Source organism: Oncorhynchus clarkii, chromosome 4, assembly GCF_045791955.1.
Source record: "Oncorhynchus clarkii lewisi isolate Uvic-CL-2024 chromosome 4, UVic_Ocla_1.0, whole genome shotgun sequence".
NCBI lineage: Eukaryota > Metazoa > Chordata > Actinopteri > Salmoniformes > Salmonidae > Oncorhynchus > Oncorhynchus clarkii.
Window position 1 is genome coordinate 62,531,574 of NC_092150.1, and position 24,959 is coordinate 62,556,532.

At 41.6% G+C, this 24,959-nt stretch overlaps 3 protein-coding genes across 4 annotated transcripts; 1 reads left to right on the forward strand and 2 right to left on the reverse strand.

The window, feature by feature from the left end:
• Positions 1–718: 718 nt before the first annotated feature.
• Positions 719–10,431, reverse strand: LOC139407065 (peptidylprolyl isomerase (cyclophilin)-like 4). Its single transcript, XM_071150403.1, has 12 exons — positions 10,268–10,431; positions 9,775–9,907; positions 9,554–9,671; positions 9,268–9,410; positions 5,933–6,029; positions 5,616–5,732; positions 5,248–5,372; positions 5,047–5,113; positions 3,790–3,901; positions 3,519–3,609; positions 3,157–3,286; positions 719–2,901 (listed from the first exon to the last, which is right to left on the reverse strand). The coding sequence occupies exons 1-12, from the start codon at positions 10,335–10,337 to the stop codon at positions 2,728–2,730; spliced, it is 1,377 nt and encodes a 458-aa protein (XP_071006504.1). The 5' UTR covers positions 10,338–10,431; the 3' UTR covers positions 719–2,727.
• Positions 10,375–14,765, forward strand: LOC139407066 (glycoprotein integral membrane protein 1-like). Its single transcript, XM_071150404.1, has 8 exons — positions 10,375–10,786; positions 11,205–11,276; positions 11,370–11,469; positions 11,549–11,703; positions 11,838–11,997; positions 12,124–12,344; positions 12,440–12,603; positions 13,086–14,765. Exons 1-8 carry the CDS (start codon positions 10,697–10,699, stop codon positions 13,192–13,194), a joined length of 1,071 nt encoding a protein of 356 aa, XP_071006505.1. The 5' UTR covers positions 10,375–10,696; the 3' UTR covers positions 13,195–14,765.
• Positions 14,766–14,787: 22 nt separating this feature from the next.
• LOC139407064 (katanin p60 ATPase-containing subunit A1) lies at positions 14,788–21,183 on the reverse strand. Of its 2 annotated transcripts, none has more exons than XM_071150401.1 (11): positions 20,975–21,183; positions 20,440–20,602; positions 20,184–20,329; positions 19,648–19,837; positions 19,169–19,284; positions 18,926–19,031; positions 18,664–18,822; positions 18,392–18,518; positions 16,014–16,148; positions 15,791–15,917; positions 14,788–15,527 (listed from the first exon to the last, which is right to left on the reverse strand). In XM_071150401.1, exons 2-11 carry the CDS (start codon positions 20,599–20,601, stop codon positions 15,329–15,331), a joined length of 1,467 nt encoding a protein of 488 aa, XP_071006502.1. In that variant the 5' UTR covers position 20,602; positions 20,975–21,183; the 3' UTR covers positions 14,788–15,328. The 2 variants fall into 2 exon arrangements, with proteins under 2 accessions (XP_071006502.1, XP_071006503.1); XM_071150402.1 differs by having other exon boundaries at positions 19,648–19,816; positions 20,975–21,179.
• Positions 21,184–24,959: the final 3,776 nt, after the last annotated feature.

The following is a 24,959-nucleotide window of genomic DNA, read 5'->3' on the forward strand; positions in this document are numbered from 1 at the left end:
AAATCGTAATTCCGTAAAAAAAGTAATCCGAAGGGGATTAATATTAATCGCGTAATGTAAAATATATAAATGTGAGAGTGAAGAAAAGACAGTATGTTATGCCACACCATCTTTAATAGTGACAGGTCCCATGGTACAGTAAGGGTGTGGCGTGACTGTAAACATATTTGATATTAAGCATCTCAATCACACAGCGTGAAGGGGAAGGAGTTCCCATAGGTCGTTTGGTGACCCGTTACAAAAATGAAAGAGAACAATACTTGCATGCTCTCTCACTCAGTAAAAGTTCAAAACAACCCCTTCCTTATAAGGAGCTTCAAAATGGCATTTCATTCGGAGAAACAACCAAGTATGGAATGATTTGTGAAATGTCAAATGACTAATTATGGTGAATGTTGGCCGGGGTCTCTCATGCTTTAATTCGGGTAACTCCGAGATGGCTAGAAGTGGTGGCCCACAGTGTTGCACAAGGAGAGGCCCTGTGGAAAACTCAATGACTGTTAGCTAGCTGCACATGCACCCCTCACTGTGCTATTCGTCTATGTCTGCCAAGGCTGAAAACATTATTCTGAACACTTTGGGTCAGGGCTTTATCGAATTACATCTAGCTCGCCTTTGGTTTTTCCCACACATGTCCCTAATATACTTCAACACATGATTTGGGTTGGGCTAACTAATATCCTCTCTGACAATACTGCCAATATACTGACCAAAAACATTTTCAAACTGTAGCCAAAAGAGGATACCTCATGTATTAATGTAGCCCACACAACTTTCATCCTGCATGGCTGCTTCCAACTTCTTCTCATATCACTCAGGGAGTTGGAAGGTGAGTAATCATCGGTGTTGTCGTCGAGTCACTAAACCTCGAGCCCGAGTCAAGTCCCCTGTGCTTGAGTCAGAGTCGAGTCACGATACCCTATGGCTGAAGTCCGAGTCGAGTACAAGTCACCAATGGTCAAGTCCATCAATTTATAATAGATCTTATTATACAATTGTTTCTAGTCGCCACCGATGGCAGTATATCGCCACTCCCTCGTGAAAAAAACTACTAATGTACTAGTTAGTCATTACCTCACAAGTTCTACACAATACCTGTTTAACTACTTATTTACTACATATATGAATGGTAAGTCCAGCTCTCAGCTAATTTTTTGTAATCGCCCACTGATATTTCTGTAGGTTTTTTATTGCAGAGTAAAAACTAAAGGGAGACATGTCATAACCTGGCGAAGAGATGCAGGGGAGAAGTTGGAGGTGGGTAGAGCGAGACGACAAATTCAAAGACAGCATATTTGTCTATAATCAAGGGGAGACAAATAGCTAGACTGTTGTTTTACCATTAAACTCAATAGTAGTATTGTTTTCAATTCCTTAAACAGTTTGTGTTTCCTAACCAGGCAAAACGAAATAGTAGGCTGGTGACTGGTGGTTATGAATCAAGAGAGTCGCCTCTGCGATGTGTAGCCTATGATTATCGGAGCCCGAGCAGAGCTTGCCTGCCCACAACCCTCACTTGCAGCTCACCAGCTGATATAAGCTACGTGTGCTGGGTGTGGCGTGCCCTTTCACTGCCAGATAACAGAACCCTTGTTGCTCTACGCATCCAGTGCTGCTAATATTTTCCTTACCATAGTACCCTAACTAGTCCAACTGCAAATACAAGTCGCGAGAATCCAAGTCAAATCAGAAGTCATGAAAATCTGGACTCCGTCCTGACTACAACACTGGGTATCATGCTATTTCATTGACATACGGCTTGAACTCATGGGGAGGATGACACAGGGAATCCCCTCTGCAGTGTGCATACAGACAACTCACGCTTTCCATGCCCACTACCCAGCTAACAATTCTAGGTACAGAGAACGTTTTTGTAATATTACCCGTGATGTTCCCCTAATGTTTGAGAGTCTAGTTTTCCGTTAGTTGATGGAACATTCTATGTTAGCAAAAACCTTCTTAAAACATTTTTAGCATGTTTTGGTGTTAAAGTTCAGAATGTTCCTTTAATGTAAAAAATTACTTATCTAGAATGTGGTTACAATATTCTCAGAATATACAATGTTCTAGATGCGCTTTAAGAACATTCATGTGTCTGAGGGTTACAATTGTGGGAATATTTGTTAGCTGGGTACATTTATTTTCTGTACAAAAGCTGGGAAAAAACTACAGTCAAAAAAAGGTTAAAATATGGACAAACATGGGGGGGGGGATCATTCACCTGCCCATTAATAAACAGAGAAAGGGGGGTGGGGTATAAGTCAAACCAAAATACAAATATACTTATAGAACATTACTGACTGGGGACTTAGTTATGATGTGTGTATGGAGATTGATTTGGAAAATGCTGTGTAGACCTAAATACAGAATGTTGCCCTATAGGAATCGAGCAGTTCAGGCTGAAATGTTTTATTATTCATAATGAGCAGTGTTCTCAGGTTATGTAACACTGTGTTACTTCCAGGTAATTAGGGTAAACATCCCATTATATTTCCCCCCCCCCATGTAATGTGAGGGCCGAGTCCCTAGTGCTGCTCTCTCAGACATGGGTGGTGTTGGGGTAGTAGGGGCCACAGTGACAGGTATCAGGGCGGTCCAATTCCATTTCAATTGAGTCAATTCATGAAATGAACTGACATTTATTTTTCAAAGGGGATTTTCCAATTCAGTATATGGATGGGGAATTGAAATGGAATTGGCCTCAACCCTGTTCCTATCCGTCTCTCATCATCGGTGTCTGCTCCTCTCCTTGTCTTTAGACTTCTTGGGTGAGCGACTGCGGCTCCTCTCTGGGCGGTGCTTTTCATGGGACTTGCTGTGCTTGTGGTGGCGGTCTCTTTCCCTGGAGCGTGAATGCTGCCGGTCTGTCTTTTTCTCCCGCCTGGGCTCCTCACTGTTCCACTGTAGGTATAACATAGGGAGAGAAACAGGTTTGACAAAGGTCCAAGAGAAATCTTTGGTGGTGCTGAAACAAAGCTCTGTGGAATGACTCCGTATACCTCAAGTGACTAGTGTCACAACTGCTGAAATGACAAGCCATTCCCAAATGACATGAGTCATGCTTATTCTAATGCCCCTACTGAACATTCTTGTGACAGAAAGTATTTGTGCCCACCACAAGGAAAACAATTAGTTCAAAAGACATTTTCGGGCCACCTTGGATTTCCTGGATTTCCTGGTGTCCTCGTCATCTGACTGATTGTGTTTCTTATCCTTGCGTTTCTTCTCAGCATGCCGATGGCTTGTTCCTTCTTCCTCTTCCTCTAAAAGCAGGTCGTATTTGGAGCTTTTGGGAATGTTTAGAAAAACTTGAGGAAGTAAAGTGTGCAATTCCAAGTTTGCCAAGTCTTTCAGAGAAATGTAATTTCTTCCAACAGAGAAATGTCTTCACAATAGTTTACCTCTCTCTGTCCTGACAGCTATGTGAAATGGTGCACAGTTGAGTTTAAGTATTTTACACTTGAACTCATATTCTCCTCTACATATTGAATAGCAAATATAAACACATTTAAGGATACTCCTGCTTAGGTTTGACTTTATCCTTAAGAGCTAATTTGGATCCCGCGTCTTTTTCATAGGCCTTGAAGTCATCCTTGGTATACTTTCCACCTAGAAAACAAAAGACCCATGTGAAGTTCTCTACTTAGCAGAGGTGAATGGCACATCCTTTAGTTTAAGTGCCTTATTAGGGCTTAATTGAGTCTCTGAAAGTATACATAACACATACTTTATGGATCACACAAAACCTTTAAATAAAAGTCCAAGTGAGTTGTTTTAATAAGTGTTTACCTTTGCCTTTCCACTTGATCTTTGAAACAGACTGGCTGAAGTCCACGTGTATGCGCCTGTCATCTATGAGCACATTGTCCATCTTGAAGAAGGCCTTTTCACAGTCCTCCTCCTGTGCACAGAAAGGACATCAATTGCATCTAAAAGAGGGTCATGTGAGCCCTTATGGATCCAGTGAACAAGGGAATTTATTTCAGTAAACAAAACCATATGACCATTCAAATGAATTCATTTAAACCCTCTCAATTCTGACTAACTGGTGCCATCTATTGATATTTTGCACAACTGCACTTGAATTGTTCAAAAAGGAATTTCTATCTTTAGATTTCTGTCTTAATTTGTATGCTGAACAAAAATATAAACGCAGCATGCAACAATTTGAACGATTTTACTGAGTTACAGTTCATATAAGGAAATCAGTTAATTTAAAATAATTTATTAGGCCCTCATCTATGGATTTCACAACTGGGCAGGGTTGCAGCCATGGGTGGGCCTGGGAGGGCATAGGCTCACCCACTGGGGAGCAAGGCCAAGCCAATTAGAATGAGTTTTTCCCCACAAAAGGACTTTATTACAGACAGAAATACTCAGTTTCATCAGTGCCTGGGTGGCTGGTCTCAGACGATCTCGCAGGTGAAAAAGCTGGATGTGGAGGTCCTGGGCTGGCGTGGTTACATGTGGTCTGCAGTTGTGAGGCCGGTTGGACCTACAGCCATATTCTCTAAGATTTAGTTGGAGCTGGCTTATGGTAGAAAAATTAACTTTCAATTCTCTGGCAACAGCTCTGGTGGACATTACTGCAGTCAGCATGCCAATTGCACAATTGCAAAACTTGAGACATCTGTGGCGTTGCATTGTGTCAAAACTGCACATTTTAGAGTGGCCTTTAATTGTCACTAGCACAAGGCGCACCTGATCATGCTGTTTAATCAGCTTCTTGATATGCTACACCTGTCAGGTGAATGGACTATCTTGGCAAATGAGAAATGCTCACTAAAGGGGATGTAAACAAATTTGTGCACAACATTTTAGAGAAAAGCTTTTTACAGAACATTTCTGGGACCTTTTACTTCAGCTCATGAAACATGGGACCAACACTTTACATGTTGCATTTGTATTTTTGTTCTGTGTACTTATGAACCGGAGTGGAGCAATGTTCAACTTTTATTTCTATGCATAATCAAAATAGGGCTAAAATGATTTTATGGTAACTCATGGTACATAAAGCAATCATGTGAAAACCAAACCAATACACACCTTTTCAAACTCGATGAAAGCATAGCACAGAGACTCTCCTGACTTCCAGTCTCTGATGATCTCACAGCTGTAGCAAATTAAGAACATGTTAATCATGGTACATTCAATATTTAAATTGGTTAGGACTAGGTCTATTTATAATTAAATATGTATCGTAATGTTATGAGGCCAGTATATGGAAATAGACAGGGTCTATTTTACCACTTAATAAGTCCGAAGCGGGAGAAAATGATCTCCAGGTCTTCATCTGTGGTCACAGGGTTCAGCTTACACACAAACAGCACATTCTCAGGAGGTTTCACTTCCGCATCAGGGAGATCACCCACCTACACAAGCACATACACACGTCAAACCACAAAACTCTTATAAAACCACCATATAATGTTTACAACACTAATATGTTCACTAGCTAATTAACTACTACAGCAGAAGTACTGTTGGGTTCTTCAACAGCAATCTGCACAAACAAGTGGTAATGTTGAGTGTTACAAAATCCCTTCTGCCATCACTCCTGAAAATATGGACATCCTCTACAAGATTTAGTGGACCAAACCCCGAACCCCTCTCACCATCTCCAGCAGGATAGCCTGTGTCTTGGCCTCCTTCTCCTTCAGCAGCTCATCCAGCTCCTCAGCCTTCTTCCCATCTGTGTCGTTGATCACTTCATCAGCTCCAATACGACCACTCTGCACACCAAAGAGGGGCCAGTAAGGTTAGACGTCAGAAGTTGCATCGTTCATTGTTTTCTGGTACTGAAGACAATAATGAACTAACTTAAACCTGTTTAATTTTATATTAAAGTAATATCGTTTACAATACTTTTGCTCTGAAAGGGAGATATGCATTGCTTTTAATTCAACGGTACAGAAAGTGTCCAGTCACATACATCCAGCTGTTCCTTGGTAGGCTCAGGGGAGCGGTCAGGCACGGGCAAGTCAGCAGGGTCATCGAAAGGGTCTTCCAGGATCACAGTGTGGTTTATTCTGCAATAACAAAACAAGTATCATACCTATTTTCTCTCCACCTTATACTGGGATGTCTATCTGAGTAGGTCATTTTATTGACACCACTGTAGCAGGGTTTACTTTTGGAAAATGTGCCGCCGGACATAAAAAAAAAAAAAAGCTACAATATACAACTTTTTGGGCGACCTGACCAAATTTGCATAGAAATGTGAGTTATAGATCTGTCATCGAAAGCAAGTATAAGAAGTAGTAGATCTGTTCTGTGTGTGCTATTTCTATGCTTCCCATTCAAGTTTCATTTTAGAGAGTGTTTTACTTTCGGTTTTGTACATCAGCTTCAAACAGCTGAAAATACAATATTTTTGGTTATGGAAAATATATTTTACAGCGGTTTAGATGGTACAATGATTCTCTACATTATACTTGCTTGTTTTGTCACAAACTGAAATTCGGCCAACTTTTTGCAAATTGGAAATGATTTCTGCATATTGCACCCTTAATTTACCAGATATTTGAGAAATTTACCAGACCCATACACATTGGGTGCGTAACCTGATTAGGGCGTCCACCCACAGTGGTCAGACTGACAGAAATCGCATTTAGATGAAAGTAATTCATATTAACAGAACATGGAAGTCGAGGATGCAATGATGTGCGGTCCTTCTTACCGAATTCTGATGCGCACTTTAAAGATGTTAGAACAACTGTCCACATTTACTTTTCATCAGTCAACAAGATGAGTACCGAACAGCAAAATCTCTAGCCCATGTCAATCTACACTGAACAAAAATATAGTTACAGTTCAGTTCAGGCACGACTCCAACACCCTCATCAAGTTTTTCGTTGACACAACATTGGTAGGTCTGATCACAGACAACTATGAGACAGCCTATAGGGAGGAGCTCAGAGACCTGGCCGTGTGGTGCAAGGACAACAACTTCTCCTTCAACGTGATCAAGAAAAAGGAGATGATCGTGGACTACAGGAAAAGGAGGACCAAGCAAGCCCCCATTCTCAATGACGGGGCTGTAGTGGAGCAGGTTGAGATCTTCAAGTTCCCTGGTGTCCACATCACCAACAAACTATCATGGTCCAAACACACTAAGACAGTCGTGAAGAGGGCACAACAAAACTTATTCCCTCTCAGGAGACTGAAAAGATTTGGCATGGGTCCTCAGATCCTCAAAAGGTTTTACAGCTGTACCATTGAGAGCATCCTGACTGGTTGCATAACTGCCTGGTATGACAACTGCTCGGCCTCCGACCGCAAGGCACTACAGAGGGTAGTGCATACGGCCCAGTACATCACTGGGGCCAAGTTTCCTGCCATCCAGGACCTCTATACCAGGACCCATGAGGAAAGTCCTAAAATATGTCAAAGACTCCAGCCACCCTATTCGTAGACTGTTCTCTCTGCTGCCACGGTACCAGAGCGCCAGGTCTAGGTCCAAAAGGATTCTAATCAGTTTCTACCCCCAAGCCACAAGACTCCTGAACAGCTACCTCTTTCACGCTGCTGCTACTCTCTGTTTATTATCTATGCATAGTCACTTTAACTCTACCTACATGTACATAATACCTCAATTACCTCAACTAACCGGTGCCCCTGCACATTGACTCTGTACCGGCACCCCCTGTATATAGCCTCGCTTTTATTTTTTTACTGCTGCTGTTTTATTATTTATTACTTTTATTTTACATTTTTTACTTAACACTTTTTCTTAAAACTGCATTGTTGGTTAAGGGCTTGTAATTAAGTATTTCATTGTATTCGGCGCATGTGACAAATTCAATTTGATTTGATTTAAACTAAATCAGTAAATTGAAATAAATAAATTAGGTCCTAATCTATAGATTTCACATGACTGGGAATACAGATATGCATCACAGATACCTTTTAAAAAAAGTATGGGATGTATATGGATCAGAAAACCAGTCATTATCTGGTGTGACCATTTGCCTCTTGCAGCGCAAAATCGCCTTTGCATAGAGTTGATCAGGATGTTGGTTGGGGCCTGTGGAATGTTGTCTCCTCTTCAATGTGTGTTTTGAAGTTTTTCTATGCAAGTCAGTTAAGAAAAAAATATTATTTACAATGACGAGTTGCGTTGCTGGATACTGACGGGGACGGGAACATGCTGTCATACACGTCGATCCAGAGCATCCCAAACTTGCTCAATGGGTGACATGTCTGGTGAGTATGCATGCCATTTCCAGCTTCCAGGAATTGTGTACGGATCCTTGCGACATGGGGCTGTGCATTGTCATGCTAAAACATGACGTGATGGGAGTGGATGAATGGCAAATTGCACGCCCATACCATCACACCACGGGGCACTCTGTTCACAACGTTGACATAAGCAAACCGCTCGCCCACACGACACCATACACACTGTTTGCCATCTGCCCGGTACAGTTGACACCGGGATTCATCCGTTTCAAGCGTGCCAGTAGCCATCGAAGGTGAGCATTTGCCCACTGAAGTCGATTACGATGCCGAACTGCGGTCATGTCAAGACCCTGCTGAGGACGACTAGCACGCAGATGAGCTTCCCTGAGACAGTCTGTGCAAAAATGATTCATTTGTGCAAACCCAATGTTTTATCAGCTGTCCGGGTGGCTGGTCTCAGACGATCCTGCAGGTGAAGAAGCCGGATGTGGAGGTCCTGCGCTGGCGTGGTTACACATGATCTGCGGTTGTGAGGCCGGTTGGACGTACTTCACTCTAAAACAACAAATTCTCTAAAACGACCTTGGAGGCGGCTTATGGTCGAGAAATTAACTTTCAGTTTTCTGGCAAAAGCTTTGGTGGACAGTCTTGCAGACAGCATGCCAATTAAAAACTCTCTCAACTTGAGACATCTGTGGCATTGTGTTGTGACACAAAACTGCACATTTTAGAGTGGCCTTTTATTGTCCCCAGCACAAAATGTAATGATCATGCTGTTTAATCAGCTTCTTGATATGCCACATCTGTATACTGTACGCGTATTGATAAATAAGATACATAACAAATATACTGTACACATGCACCAATTTAATTTGACTAAGTAATGCAAATTAACCTATAGACCAATAAGAATGACCAGTCAAATGTATTTATATTGACAGGTATTTACATCAATAAATAGGCTAAACTCTAGGTATTCATGGAACAGTGAGTGTTTATTATAGTTTTTTTGTATAAAATTCTATTCTAATCTCCCTCTAAAATGGCTACATTAAAATATGATTAAAGGAAATTAAATTTGCTGACCTGATATCCTGAAAAGGGATGAAATCCTTGTCAACGAAGGTCTCATTGATCTTGGCCAAGACGTCCATACCCTCTGACACCTCTCCGAACACAGTGTGGACCCCATCCAGGTAGTCCAAGTTCTCACCAGTGGTGATCAGGAACTGGGGACCAAGGAGATTGTTACAGCACAAATAAAAGATTTCAGATGCTTGCCATCTGTCCTACTCGAACCTGTAGGCTAACATTGTGGCTTTCAAACTGATAGCAGTTAAATACTGAGGAGGTGGATGGCAGTTTTACCAACCTGAGAACCATGTTGGTCACTGCCATTGTTCACCATGGACACCATCCCCTTCTTTCTGTGTTTGATCCGTGGGTTTTTCTCTGCATCATAGAAGCGGGCCTGGTCTCCATATAGTTTACTGAGGGTATAGAAAATAAATCATCAACATTCCTGTGAGATATAAACTACAGCTGTGATGATGATTTTGGACAATGCTGTTTATGCTAAGGAAGAGGACTGACCCATAGACAGATTCTCCACCACGGCCAGTCCCAGTGGGATCTCCAGTCTGCACAATAAAATCTCTCTGGACATTGTGGATGAGGCAGTAATTGTAGAATTTGATTTTGCATAACTTCAGGAAATTCAGGGATGCTAGAAAAAAAAGGAGCTGATCATCATTATGAGAACACATCACATTCATAAGACGTTAGGATTTCCTTTCCCTGAGTTTCAATGATTGCGCCACATCAACACAGAGTGAACTGTCAGATGGAGTGTCCCCAAAGCAATCCTATCTTTTTAAATGTTTGTTAGCTAGCCGAAATATAACATTAACAACAGGTAGCATTTGCTATCGCTGGGTAAATGAATGGTTGGCTATCTTGTTACCTAGCACTTGCTAGCAGCAACTTAAAAGGCGATATTTGACTTTCTGAGAAGCTTTAATTATTACGAAATGTAGGCTGTGTTACCAAATATTAACGTCGGATGTGTTAGTGCATGTTTTCTTACTTTTAGGCCTTTCTTCTGTAAATAAATCAATGACGATATCACCCAATGTTGTTTCAAGAAGAACCGCCATGTTTGCAGGGTGACTGCGCAGCTGCGCACGCGCTCTTGTTTGGTTCCGGTGTCACTTGGGGGTGTTGTGGGTTTCCACTAGTTACCACAACCACAAAGTCAGAACATCTATATGGTAAAAATGTACGAAAACTAAAATATTGTTTTTGTCTTATTTTAAGGTTAGGGTTAGGTATAAGGTTAGCCACGTGATTAAGTTAAGGATTAGGTTTAAAATTACATTTTAAGAATATAAATCGTAGAAATAGGCGGAGTTTATGACTTTGTGGCCGTGGTAACTGGTGACGACGGTATTGTTGTTTCCTTTGATCAGACTGAAAATAAGTTTCCTGCAAAATATTTTTCAACGACCGCTAGAAGATGGCGATGAAACGAACATTAAGTTATTCTCTATTTTTTCTGTTTATGTCGTTTATTTTTGCTGAGTCTGCACCTCGACAGTTGAACACGGTAGGATACAAATTTACCACGGTACTAGACTAGATAGCTATAAAAAAAAAATATTTATAAAAATAAACTAGTCTAGATAACGTCAACTGTTAGCTGGTCAAATCAACAAGGTAACGTTAGTCTTAACTATGTTTACCTACTGTGCTGAATGCAGCTAACTAGCGTGTCAACTAATATTGGTAGGTAACTAGCTGGCTAATGATGCTAACGTTACCTTTGTTGCTATCTGACTCACTGCAGCTAGCTAACTAGCTAATGTTTATGTTTTTATCCAAGTAGCATGAGAACAATACAAACCAGGTAGAATGCCCTGAAGTGTCACTCTCACTGGTCCTGATGTTTTGGTGAATAATGTTATTTACCTAGCTAGCTAATGTGTATATCATGTTCCTTTTTCCCATTCATGATTCTCACACAGGAAAGCATTCTGATCAATGTGACAGCAGGGACATTGGATGACACACAGGTGCAGGAGTCCAACAACTTGCAGGTAAGCTATAATACTCTGAAGTTGTCTATTAATAAGCCTGTCATAATGGTATTGGATAATAACATAATTAAATCAATACATTTACCTTTTCAGATCAACCTGAATATTTCAGTGGATGAAGAACAGGTGCTCATCAATGACATCCCTGTGGAGTTGTCAGGGGTGACTAGGTTGAACTGCCAGGCCTTGCTGTGTGAGTAGTGAAAATGCTTCTGCTGCTTACAGAACTACATTATGCACCTGATTAATACAGATTTTTACTCTGTTTACAGTGGATACCATCAATGGAACCAGTGAATTTGAATCTGGTGACTATGTGTCCACTGTCACCCGGGTGATGGTGAGCCAGAATCGCCTGTGGAGTGATTCAGAAGAGGTGGTGGCTCTCCAGGTGTTCAGCGAGGTCATTGAGATGGAGGGGAAAAAGGTCAAGTTACTTGATGGAGAAAAGGACAAAATAATTGTTAGGATATTTGTCACAGCATATTTTCACCATGGTGGGTGGTACAATGATGGTAAATCTGTGATCTTATGGCTTTTGTGTCCTTTTCTATCACTTAGGTCCAGCAGCCAGAAATGTGCGAAGTGAAGATACTGATGAGCCCCAATTTCCAGAAGCTTGCTCAGTATACCAACACCTACCCCATTGGACACAGTGAGATCTTCAGGATCCCAAGGGAAAATGATGTGGTCATCACAGATCCAACAAATCCTAAAAAAGGTATGCAAGAATAACTATTTTTGTTCTCGTACTTTTACATGAAAAGGACATGTTCTCAATTCCATTACTAAAGTAGTGTTCCTAAATTAGTTTGTGAACGGTAATGTTCCACTTCCTTCTGCTCAGCTGAAGACCAAGTGATGTCCCATACCACCATTCATTACCCTCTGAAGCATGCTGACACCACCCAGGAGGAGATTGCTGCCCCAGGCAAGCTCCCAGAGACTCCCCTCCGCATGGACCCAGACTTGCTGTATGATAACAATGATGAGGATGATGACTTGGGAGGGCTGTCGGATGAAATGCAGACAGAGGCACCGCTCAAACAATCCATCTCCTCTTACAGTGTAAGTAAATTGGACATCAGATCCAAATCAAATGCACAAAATACATTTTCTAGGATGTGCTCGGAATGTGCTTTGAAGTTTGAATCTGTTTGCAGGCCATGTGTCGATGGGTGGAGGAGGTGAGGGACCGCCTGCGACGCTTCTGGTCTGAGTCCTTGCCCCTGTTCTTCTTGATCATGTGGGTGGTGGTGATTGGTGTGGTTGGGTCAGCGGTCATTGTCAAGATCCTGGACATGCTCTTCCCAACATGTGAACACAAGTATGTTTTCACATAGGTCCTGTTGTGCCTGCTTACATGATTGTTGTAAAAATTAAATGAAACATTGCCAGGTCAGTATGCAGGATTTGTCATTGACCACACCTTACTGCCAAGACCATTTGAGGCACATCAGTCGCATCTTTTCTTAATGCGGCAATTAGCAGTAGAACAAAAGTGTCTTCCCCACCCCTGTTTTAGTAAAAAGCTGAGGGATGGCTGGAGAAATGTAACCACACTCAAATTCACAGACAGGGGTATGGATGCAAGGACTGAACATACATGCTAATGCTATCAAAATTAGTTTGAACCAAACATTGGAGTATACTTCGGGTTCTGATAGGGCACGACAGCTGAACTAAGCACATCTTTTTCAAGAATCAATGGGTACATATTAAGTTTAAAATTGTAAGTAGCACTGCTGATTGCCCCCTTTTTAAGTGTGATTTTTACTAGGAAAATTAATGTTGTACTTTTTCCTCTAGGGGAATTTTCCATTTAAATCCTGTGACTCTGATGCCTGAAGATGAGAAACACACCCTGCTAGAGAACATTGAAATAGAGGCAGAGGAAAAAGCCTTAAATGAAAACTGAAGACTGATGAAGTGGAGTGAGTCTGATTGCAGCTGTTGACAACAAGGCATTATGTGGTTAGAGAAACCATAATCTTTTTGTAACACTTAAACATGCATTGCATACACATTATTTGCTTTATACCCTCTACTCAAAACATGAATCTATGTTAATACTGCAAGCAGATCATACCTATGGACCTAGCTACCTACTGCACACTGTTACTTTTAATATTATGATTGTGTTACCTCAAGTTACAATATTACTTTGTGTTAAGAAGTTTGGATATACAGGTAGCCTAGCGGTGAAGTGTTGGGCCAGTAACCTGAAAGGTCGCTGGTTTGAATCCCCGAGCTGACTGTGAATATGCCGATGTTCCCTTGGGCAAGGCACGTAACCCTAATTGCTCATGTAAGTCGCTCTGGATAAGAGCGTCTGCTAAATGACAAATGTAAATATACCACACGTTAATATTGATTTCTTATTGGTTTATTGCTCAATTTATCATTCTGACTGGAGGATTGAACTGAGGATTTGGTGTTTGTCTGCATGCAAGACAAGCAGCTTTTATTTACTGTTTTTTTGAGCCAGTACATATGTCAAGGCCTCACCTATACATTAATTGTAAAAGGATCAAAAACAAAATATTGAATGTTGCTATTGCATTTTGACTAAGCTCGACTCTTGGCTGCGGTAAAGTTCATAAAATGGACAGTAAGGCCTAGTCTTGCACCCATAAGTGCAGTGCAGAATAATGATCAAATATGAAATCGAACCATTTCAATTGTTCGAGAAGACAGTTCCTAGTGGCGCGACCTCTGGGGCATATTCACTTGGCTCTCTGTCACAGAAGATACAGACCTAGAAAGTAAAGCATGGACATGAACTGGAGAAGCGATTCATTTCCAGTCTTTACATTCCAATTATGTTCACTCTGGAAACATTGCACTCACAGAATAAGCCCCCGCTGCTTTAATAAATGCCTGTTTGTATGCATTTGAACTGAATATGGTTAACGGATGTTCTTTGCAATTAATGAAAATGGTGACACTTATAGGATTTTTTTTTATAAAGCGCATCTTGTCTCAATATAGTTATAGTCAGACCTCTTCTCCCAGTAGCATATTGGCTGGTTTGCCTCAAAGGCATGACCAAAATATAATTGTATCAATGTGATTCAAGGCTCCTGGTTGACGTACGCATGGCATTGAATGGGGCCTTGGCACATTGACTTTCTGCCTCAGCAGAACTTGCAGGAGAGGCCGTAGTAGTGAATGCAGTTGGCGGTCACAGAAACCGCTTCAGAAGGAAACTGCATGCCGATTTGAACTTCAGTGAATGGATGAAGAACGTAAGTTATTTGACCTTTTTGTTGCTTCTATGGTGCCTCAATTCCATTTCAGTCTTGTGTTGTACTGAAGCATGGGAGCATGACTTGTGTGCATAATGTATTTTCATTCTAATCAAACTACATTGAATTCCCAAATGCTGCTCAATAAATGTGTTTCTGTAATGTTAGTGACATTCACGCTACACAATACAGCCAGGTTACATGCAAATAAAGCACATGGAAGCCTTGTCAATGCAAGTAATATGACTTTTATAGCTTTATTAAAGACATGGTTAGTGTTCTATGATTGGTATATAAATTCACATCCACAAAATGTGGGTAGAACCAGTTGGTTCCCTAAATACATATTTAGAAATTAAATCAAGGTCATAAAAAATGTTCTGGTAGTGTATCTTTGATTAACTGATAGCAGTAGCACATCTGATAAAACCCAAAGACACTGGATACTTTGGTAGCAAAGGAGTTCAATTGAAATAGAAAGGACCATAGAATTCGCTGTCATGAGACCTGGTAGTGCAAATGAATGAACTAACTTAACAGCTAATCTACTAGTGTAAATTGAGCTATAATAAAACACAAATCAGAGAATCATTTGGTTTTCAACAGTCTTTGTTCCAGCACTCCTGGGCCTTTATAGAACAGCTTACTTAGGTGCATGGTTACCCTACTTTAAGGCATTTCGCATCACCTAGCCTAAGATATAAATAATTTACGAAGAAAGGGAAACCATTACAGTTAAATTATTGTTCCCAGAATATCAACTGAGCATCCCACCAAATCCCCTGCAGGCTTCCTGATTAACTCTCAGCAGGAGCCAAACTCTTCAATCCACTTCTCATACTTCTCTAGATCGGACGCTGATACAGACTTGGACACTTTCTTCAGAGAAGACTCAAAGTCCTCCATGGTGGTGGGCATGTGCATCTCGGCTCTGGAGATGTTACGGATCTCCTCTGGCGTCAGCCCCTCGATCCTTCGCCGCATGGCCATCAGAGAGGCGTCCCTACAGATGTAATGGACACAGTGTTTACTAAAGGCAGTGGAACACACCTGACTTTACTCTCATATCACATAAGGTGAAGAGTGGTTCATTTCACCATTATTTCCTAATTGAAGAGGCATCTCGTTTTCAAATCAGTGATAGTCTCAGCTGAATTATTGTATTTGAACAAATACGCAAGTGTTTATTTACGATTGGTTTTTGTTCGCTTAAAAAAAAAATTACATTTAAAAAAAATAAATAAACCTGAAAAGATAAGGCCTTACCTGCACACATTGGTGATGTCTGCTCCTGAGTAGCCCTCACTCTGCTCTGCTATCTTTGCCATATCCACATCATTGGCCAACTCCAGCTCCTTTAGGTTGATCCTCAGCAGCTCCACTCTGCCCTTGGCTGCAGAGAAAACAAGCCAGTCACACCATTGTGAACATAAATATATATATATATATATATATATTTCAGGAAAACAGTGTTCCAATGATTGTTGACCTGAAGGCAGAGGGATGTAGATTCTCTTCTCCAGACGTCTCCTCAGAGCCTCATCGATGTCCCAGGGAAAGTTAGTGGCTGCCAGCACCATCACCATCTTAGAGGGATCCTCATTATCTGATGCTCCTCCCACACCTAAACAGCATAAAATCCCATAAACAATCAAATCGATATTATCACTGCTATGTATTTAGGGTACAATCTATTGGGCAATAAACATTGTTGTAGAGACATGAATAGTGCATGTACCAGTGGTGCATGCACCAGTGACTCGGTCTATAAAAAAAAAGTGGTCAGATGAAGCAGATGCTAAACTACAGGACTGTTTTGCTATCACAGACTGGAACATGTTCCGGGATTCTTCCGATGGCATTGAGCAGTACACCACATCAGTCACTGACTTTATCAATAAGTGCATCGAGGACGTCGTCCCCACCGTGACTGTACGTACATACCGCAACCAGAAGCCATAGATTACAGGCAACATTCGCACTGAGCTGAAAGGTAGAGCTGCCGCTTTCAAGGTGCGGGACTAAACAGGAAGCTCAAAAAATCCTGCTATGCCCTGCGACGAACCATCAAACAGGCAAAGCATCAATACAGGGCTAACATTGAATCGTACTACACTGGCTCTGACGCTCGTCTTATGTTGTAGGGCTTGCAAACTATTACAGACTACAAAGGGAAGCACAGCCATGAACTGCCCAGTGACACAAGCCTACCAGACGAGCTAAATAACTTCTATGCTCACTTGAGGCAAGCATGAGAGCGCTAGCTGTTCCGGACGACTGTGTGATCACGCTCTCCGTAGCCGACGTGAGTAAGACCTTTAAACAGGTCAACATACATAAGGCTGCGGGGCCAGACGGATTACCAGGACGCGTGCTCCAGGCATGTGCTGACCAACTGGCAGGTGTCTTCACTGACATTTTCAACATGTCCCTGATTGAGTCTGTAATACCAACATGCTTCAAGCAGACCACCATAGTCCCTGTGCCGAAGAATACTAAGGCAACCTGCCTAAATGACTACAGACCCGTAGCACTCACGTCCGTAGCCATGAAGTGCTTTGAAAGGCTGGTAATGGCTCACATCAACACCATTATCCCAGAAACCCTAGACCCACTCCAATTTACATACCGCCCAATCAGATCCACAGATGATGCAATCTCTATTGCACTCCACACTGCCCTTTCCTACCTGGACAAAATGAACACTTATGTGAGAATGCTATTCATTGACTACAGCTCAGCGTTCAAAACCATAGTGCCCTCAAAGCTTATCACTACGCTAAGGATCCTGGGACTAAATACCTCCCTCTGCAACTGGATCACCCCCAGGTGGTGAGGGTAGGTAGCAACACATCTGCCACGCTGATCCTCAACACTGGAGCGCCCCAGGGGTGCGTGCTCAGTCCCCTCCAAACACACCAAGACAGTCGTGAAGAGGGCACGACAAAGCCTATTCCCCCTCAGGAGACTGAAAAGATTTGTCATGGGTCCTGAGATCCTCAAAATGTTCTACAGCTGCAACATCGAGCGCATCACTGCCTGGTACGGCAATTGCTCGGCATCTGACCGCAAGGCACTACAGAGGGTAGTGCGTACGGCCCTGTACATCACTGGGGCTAAGCTGCCTGCCATCCAGGACCTCTACACCATGCGGTGTCAGAGGAAGGCCCTAAAAATGGTCAAAGACCCCAGCCATAAACTGTTCTTTCTACTACCGCATAGCAAGCGGTGCCGGAGTGCCAAAGTATTCTCAACAGTTTTTACCACCAAGCCATAAGACTCTTGAACAGGTAATTAAATGACTACCTGGACTCTTTGCATTGTGTGCTTCCCCCCCCCCCCCCCTCTTTTTCTGCTGCGGCTACTACTCTCTGTTCATCATATATGCATAGTTAAAGTGACTATCTATACATTCATGTACATACTACCGCAATTGGGCCGACCAACCAGTGCTCCCGCACATTGACTAACTGGGCTATCTGCATTATGTCCCATCCACCAACCCCTCTTTTACACTACTGCTACTCTGTTCATCATATATGCAGTCACTTTAACCTACATGTTGTTCATCATATATGCAGTCACTTTAACCTACATGTACATACTACCTCAATCAGCCTGACTAACCAGTGTCTGTATGTAGCCTCGCTACTTTTATAGCCTCGCTACTGTATATAGCATGTCTTTTTACTGTTTTATTTCTTTACCTACCTATTGTTCACCTAATAACTTTTTTGCACTATTGGTTAGAGCCTGTAAGTAAGCATTTCACTGTAAGGTCTGTTGTATTCAGCGCATGTGACAAACTTTGATTTGATTTAATTAATTTGGCCTCCCAATTAAGCAGAGTGGCTGCTGTTACTGTACCATCCATCTGGACCAGCAGCTCTGCCTTCACCCGCCGGCTAGCCTCATGTTCCTCTGACGTTCCTCTGCGGCTGCACATGGAGTCAATCTCATCAATGAATATGGTGGTGGGGGCATAGAACCGGGCCTGTTCAGAGGAGAAAATTAAACACTGAAGAGCCACACCTCAAAAACAGCCTTTTCACATTTTCGTAATATGATGCCGCCGGTTCTCTCTTTCAGGAAGAAAAATGTACTGCACGGGCAGAGGAGCTGATGAGGCAGAACCTTACCATTTCAAATAGAATGCGGACTAGTTTTTCAGACTCTCCTCTGTACTTGGAAGTGAGAGTAGAAGACGAGACGTTAAAGAATGTGGTTCTGCACTCTGTGGCAACGGCTTTGGCCAGAAGAGTCTTTCCTGTGCCTGGAGGACCCACCATAAGCACACCCTAAGAAAATATTGCACATGGATACACCATATATTAGCAAGGCATCATATCAACCAATCCAAATAATATATAAATCAAGTGGGCCTTGGGCTTCGATGTATACCTTCCATGGTCTTCGTATTCCTTTGAAAAACTCTGGCATCCACATAGGTAGCACAACAGCTTCTTTCAAAAGCTTTTTTGCTTCTTCCAAGTCTGCAATATCATCCCTATAGGCATTGGGGGGGGGAAATATTTCCTGTTAGACAACTCTTACAAATGAGAAACATACGTTATATTTTTAGGATAATCCTGGAGGTTAATGATAGCTGTTCAGGGAGGTTAATTGATAGCCAGTCAAACATACCATTTGACATTGGGGTTCTGTGAAATGATGTCTCTCTCCAGGGCCTCAATAAGGTCTTTGTCATATCCTTGTCCGTCAAAACGCTTCACCTCTTTCTCTGAGACTTCAGCTTTGTTCTGCAAGGCAAACATACAGGAAGATTGTCAGCCCTGAGGGGGCTCACTGTGTAGCTCGCTCTATTCCAGGAACCAGACTGACAAGGTGGTGATGAAGATGATTTTAAGGTAAACAGAGTGAACAATGTTTGGTCAACAGTGCAAATAGCTTTCAAGTTAAGGTTGGGTAATGCCAGGCAAAGCATTAGACATTTTCCCTGGGACAGTGATCATTTATAAAGTTGAACCTTTATATTTTTGTGCGTTTACAATGAAAAGATAATCCTCCTTGTGGTAGGAGTGGTCTATGTGTGTATTATGTAAGGGTGTAACAAAGAATCTTTCAGTCCCTATTTGAGCCCTTGATGGTACATTGTCATTTACCTTGTCGTCTTTTGGTTTGGCTGGGGGCTCTTTTTTTTCCTTGCCCTTCAAAGGTTTGGCTCGGTCCCCATTGGCCCCACGTGGTGACTGCCGATGCTGAGCCCGCACACCGGCCACACTCAGGCGGTTGTTGTGTGGTTTACTGTCTTTGTAGGGAACCGGGGGCCTCCTAACCGGAAGAGGAGAGGCTCTTTAAGGAAAGAAGGGAATAGTACATCAATCAGCCTAAGCACTCCAAATAATACTTTTAGGTTCAGCTAGTTTGTATCTTAAAAGATGACATTTGGACATCAAGTGGGTACCTTTGTGAGTGCTGAAAGAGCAGGCCACCAGGCACTCTGAGCACTAATCTCACTCATATGACTGGATCATTAAGTTATTTTCTTCAGACAAACAGCTTATTCTCCCCTCTTACTAACCAAAGTGCAAACCCCATCAGATACTAATGCAAAGACATGAAAACTTGAATATATTTTCCAAGTAAATGAATGACTGGAATAGAATAGAAATCTGTGTGAAAGGAGTCCATGCTGTACCTGCGCTCTACTTGTACAGGCCATATGTCATTAATGTCATCTTGATTACTTGGTGGTTTGGATGGGGTGGTCTCCAGTTGAAAACTTTCTAGAGTTGTCATTATTTCTTGAACCTGATTGTTTTCTTCGTTTATCTCTTGCCATACCTGTAAAGAGATGTCAATAGCAACATAAGAAAGGCACATTTACTGACCAAAAAACTCTGTTCCAATCAAACAAACTTAGGTTTAACAATGACAAATGTCATAGATTTTACCTGTTGCCATTTCTGTTGGAAGCTACTGTCCCGTACTGTGAAAAGGTATTTCTTGATTTGTTCAAGTACTCCCCGATAACAAACAATAGCAGAACTGTAGTTCCCAAGCAAAGCGTACTCTCGAGCAAGTTTCACGTTTTCATTGATCTCATGCAGACTCATTCTAGAGAGATGAACATTTTATTAGATTAAAGTGATGTTTTTTGTGATGTTATAATGCAGTTCTCCCCAGAAGGCATGACAACAGAGATCCTGTAAAACAAAACATTAAATGGCACAAGATGGACATGAAGATGCCAGCTGTGACAGGGAGTTGAATGATATCGGATTGTTAGCTTAGCATAACTTGGCTAGTTTGTTAACTAACACGTTTCAGATGAACGAACATCACAATTTAGAAAATACCAGCAATAAAACTAGCAAAAGTATTTGTTACATAACGTTACTGGCACATAAAACACATTTCATGTCAAATTTTCAACTACAAATTAACTCCCAAACTTCTTTAGCATGCTAGTTTGCTAGCTACACCCACCTGTTGCATTGATGTAAAAAAAAAAAAAAATACGACACAAAAAGTGTAGAACCGCACCCAAGGACTGAAACAAATCGAGTCAAGCGTTTAAAAATGGCAAAAAAATATAACGTTAATTACATTTCTTTTCGTCTGACAAAAAGAGCTAAAACCACACCGAAACCAGACAACACACCCGCCTATGAACGTTTGAAGCTGTCAACTCAGGCGTCATATCCTGAACTGGAATCAGAAATGGAACCGCAGCAACAGCAGCATAATTTTAACTCTTTCATATACAACACGTTAAAATACAAATATGGCTTTGACCCTCTTCAACAGACGACACCTTTGGGTGAACAGATTTTGATTTGTGTGGTACCCTCAAACACAACTCTAGACCTCGAAGTGAGTTCCACTGCGTGTTTTCATTGTTCCCCACTAATCAGGGACAGTGGTGTAAATTACTTAAGTAAAAATACTTTAAAGTACTACTTAAGTAGATTTTGGGGGGGTATCTGTACTTTACTATATTATATTTATGACATATTTTACTTTTAGTTCACTGCATTCCTAAAGAAAATAATGTACTCTTTACTCCATACATTTTTCCTGACACCGAAAAGTCAGTGTTACATTTTGAATGCTTAACAGGACAATTCACACACTTATCCCGAGAAAATCCCCGGTTATCCCTACTGCATCTGATCTGGTGGACTCACTAAACACAAATGCTTTGTTTGTCGATGATGTCTTAGTGTTGGAGTGTGCCCCTGACTATCTGTAATTGGAGTGTGCTCCTGGCTATCTGTAATCTGTAATTTAGAAAACAATCGTGCCATCCGATCTGCTTAATATAAGGAGTTTGAAATGATTTATACTTTTACTTTGATACTTAAGTATATTTTAGCAATTACATTTACTTGTGATACTTAAGTATATTTAAAACCACTTTTAAATGTGCCTTTAGAGGCCATGCAATTCTACGCTCATCTCTAAAACAAAGGCAATTTAGGTCAAAGAGTACATATTAACAAAATAAATAGAAGGACTAACAGTACAGATAGATAGCAATACAACTGTACCATAGAGACAGAATAAGTTAGGGGAAAAACAAAAGGAAATGGACTAATTCAAGAAAGATCAAATGTAATATATTTTAAAAAATGAAGCAAACTGGATGGAATATGGAGAAAAATGCCCCATGCTCTTTTCTAATCTTTAACATAGAAATGCTACCAAAAATGATTTACTGAAACTAATGACGGAGTCACCCATGATTCATGAAATAATATTTTGAAAGAGGAAGCAAAGTACTTTAAGCATATGTTTTCGTTTCAGTCTCCTCCATCTCCACTAACCGAAGTTAATTCTATGGATTTTTTTTTCTATTAATAATGTAAAATTAACAGCTGTAGACTCATGTGAAGGCCACATTACAGAGGAGTAACGTATTGATGATATTAAAGCCTTTAAGTCTGGGAAAACTCCAGGGCTGGATGACATACCAGTTGAGGTATACCAAACCTTTGTTGATGTACTCAGAGGACCATTATTAATATGTTTTAAACATTCCTATAAAAATGGTAGATTATCAGATACTCAACAAGAAGGTCTGATTTCATTATTCCTGAAACAGGAACCAAGTGGTAAATATAATAATCCAGTCGGTTTCAAAAATTGGAGGCTGCTTACACTTCAGTGTTGTCATGCAAAAATTCTAGCAAAATGCATAGCACATAGAATTTAAAAGGTATTGTCGGATATTATTCACCCTAATCAGACAGGTTTTTTACATGGACGATACATTGGCAGTGGTGTAAAGTACTTAAGTAAAAATACTTGAAAGTACTACTTAAGTTGTTTTTTGGGTATCTATACTTTACTATTTATATTTTACTATTTATATTACACCCTGAGGAAGGCACAGTGATGCCGAAACGTTGGTGAATAGCCATTACATTTTTGGAGATTATACATGCAGTGTGCGACTTTCTTTTGATAGTTTACAGTTTATTCGCCGTTAGTCAGCACCTCCACACAAACTATTTTCTGGGTGTGCGCCAGCTCATGTTTTATCTACTATTTCTATTTTTGACAACTTTACCATTTACTTCACTACATTCCTAAATGTACTGTACTTTTTACTCCATATACACTGCTCAAAAAAAATAAAGGGAACACTTAAACAACACAATGTAACTCCAAGTCAATCACACTTCTGTGAAATCAAACTGTCCACTTAGGAAGCAACACTGATTGACAATAAATTTCACATGCTGTTGTGCAAATGGAATAGACAACAGGTGGAAATTATAGGAAATTAGCAAGACACCCCCAATAAAGGAGTGGTTCTGCAGGTGGTGACCACAGAACACTACTCAGTTCCTATGCTTCCTGGCTGATGTTTTGGTCACTTTTGAATGCTGGCGGTGCTTTCACTCTAGTGGTAGCATGAGACGGAGTCTACAACCCACACAAGTGGCACAGGTAGTGCAGCTCATCCAGGATGGCACATCAATGCGAGCTGTGGCAAGAAGGTTTGCTGTGTCTGTCAGCGTAGTATCCAGAGCATGGAGTCGCTACCAGGAGACAGGCCAGTACATCAGGAGACGTGGAGGAGGCCGTAGGAGGGCAACAACCCAGCAACAGGACCGCTACCTCTGCTTTTGTGCAAGGAGGAGCAGGAGGAGCACTGCCAGAGCCCTGCAAAATGACCTCCAGCAGGCCACAAAGGTGCATGTGTCTGCTCAAACGGTCAGAAACAGACTCCATGAGGGTGGTATGAGGGCCCGACGTCCACAGGTGGGGGTTGTGCTTACAGCCCAACACCGTGCAGGACGTTTGGCATTTGCCAGAGAACACCAAGATTGGCAAATTCGCCACTGGCGCCCTGTGCTCTTCACAGATGAAAGCAGGTTCACACTGAGCACATGTGACAGACGTGACATAGTCTGGAGACGCCGTGGAAAACGTTCTGCTGCCTGCAACATCCTCCAGCATGACCGGTTTGGCGGTGGGTCAGTCATGGTGTGGGGTGGCATTTCTTTGGGGGCCGCACAGCCCTCCATGTGCTCGCCAGAGGTAGCCCCTTGTGAGACCATATGCTGGTGCGGTTGGCCCTGGGTTCCTCCTAATGCAAGACAATGCTAGACCTCATGTGGCTGGAGTGTGTCAGCAGTTCCTGCAAGAGGAAGGCATTGATGCTATGGACTGGCCCGCCCGTTCCCCAGACCTGAATCCAATTGAGCACATCTGGGACATCATGTCTCGCTCCATCCACCAACGCCACGTTGCACCACAGACTGTCCAGGAGTTGGCGGATGCTTTAGTCTAGGTCTGGGAGGAGATCCCTCAGGAGACCATCCGCCACCTCATCAGGAGCATGCCCAGGCGTTGTAGGGAGGTCATACAGGCACGTGGAGGCCACACACACTACTGAGCCTCATTTTGACTCAAAGTTGGATCAGCCTGTGGTGTGTGACTTTCCATTGATCATTTTTGTGTGATTTTGTTGTCAGCACATTCAACTATGTAAAGAAAAAAGTATTTAATAAGAATATTTCATTCATTCAGATCTAGGATGTGTTATTTTATTGTTTCCTTTATTTTTTTGAGCAGTGTATTTTCCCTGACATCCAAAAATACTCATTACATTTTGAATGTTTAGCAGGACAGGAAAATATTCTAATGTACACGCTTATCAAGAGAACGTCCCTGGTCATCTCTACTGCCTCTGATCTGGCAGACTCACTGAACACATGCTTCCTTTTAGATTATGTCTGAGTGTCAGAGCGTGCTCCTGGCTGTCCGTAAATTTAAAAAACAATAAAATGGTGCCATCTGGTATGCTTAAAATCAGACATTTGAAATGATTTATACTTTTACTTTTAATACCTAAGTATATTTGAGCAATTACATTTAGTTTTGATCCTTAATATTTAAAACCAAATACTTTTGATTTTTACTCAAGTAGGATTGTACCGAGTGACTTTCACTTGACTCA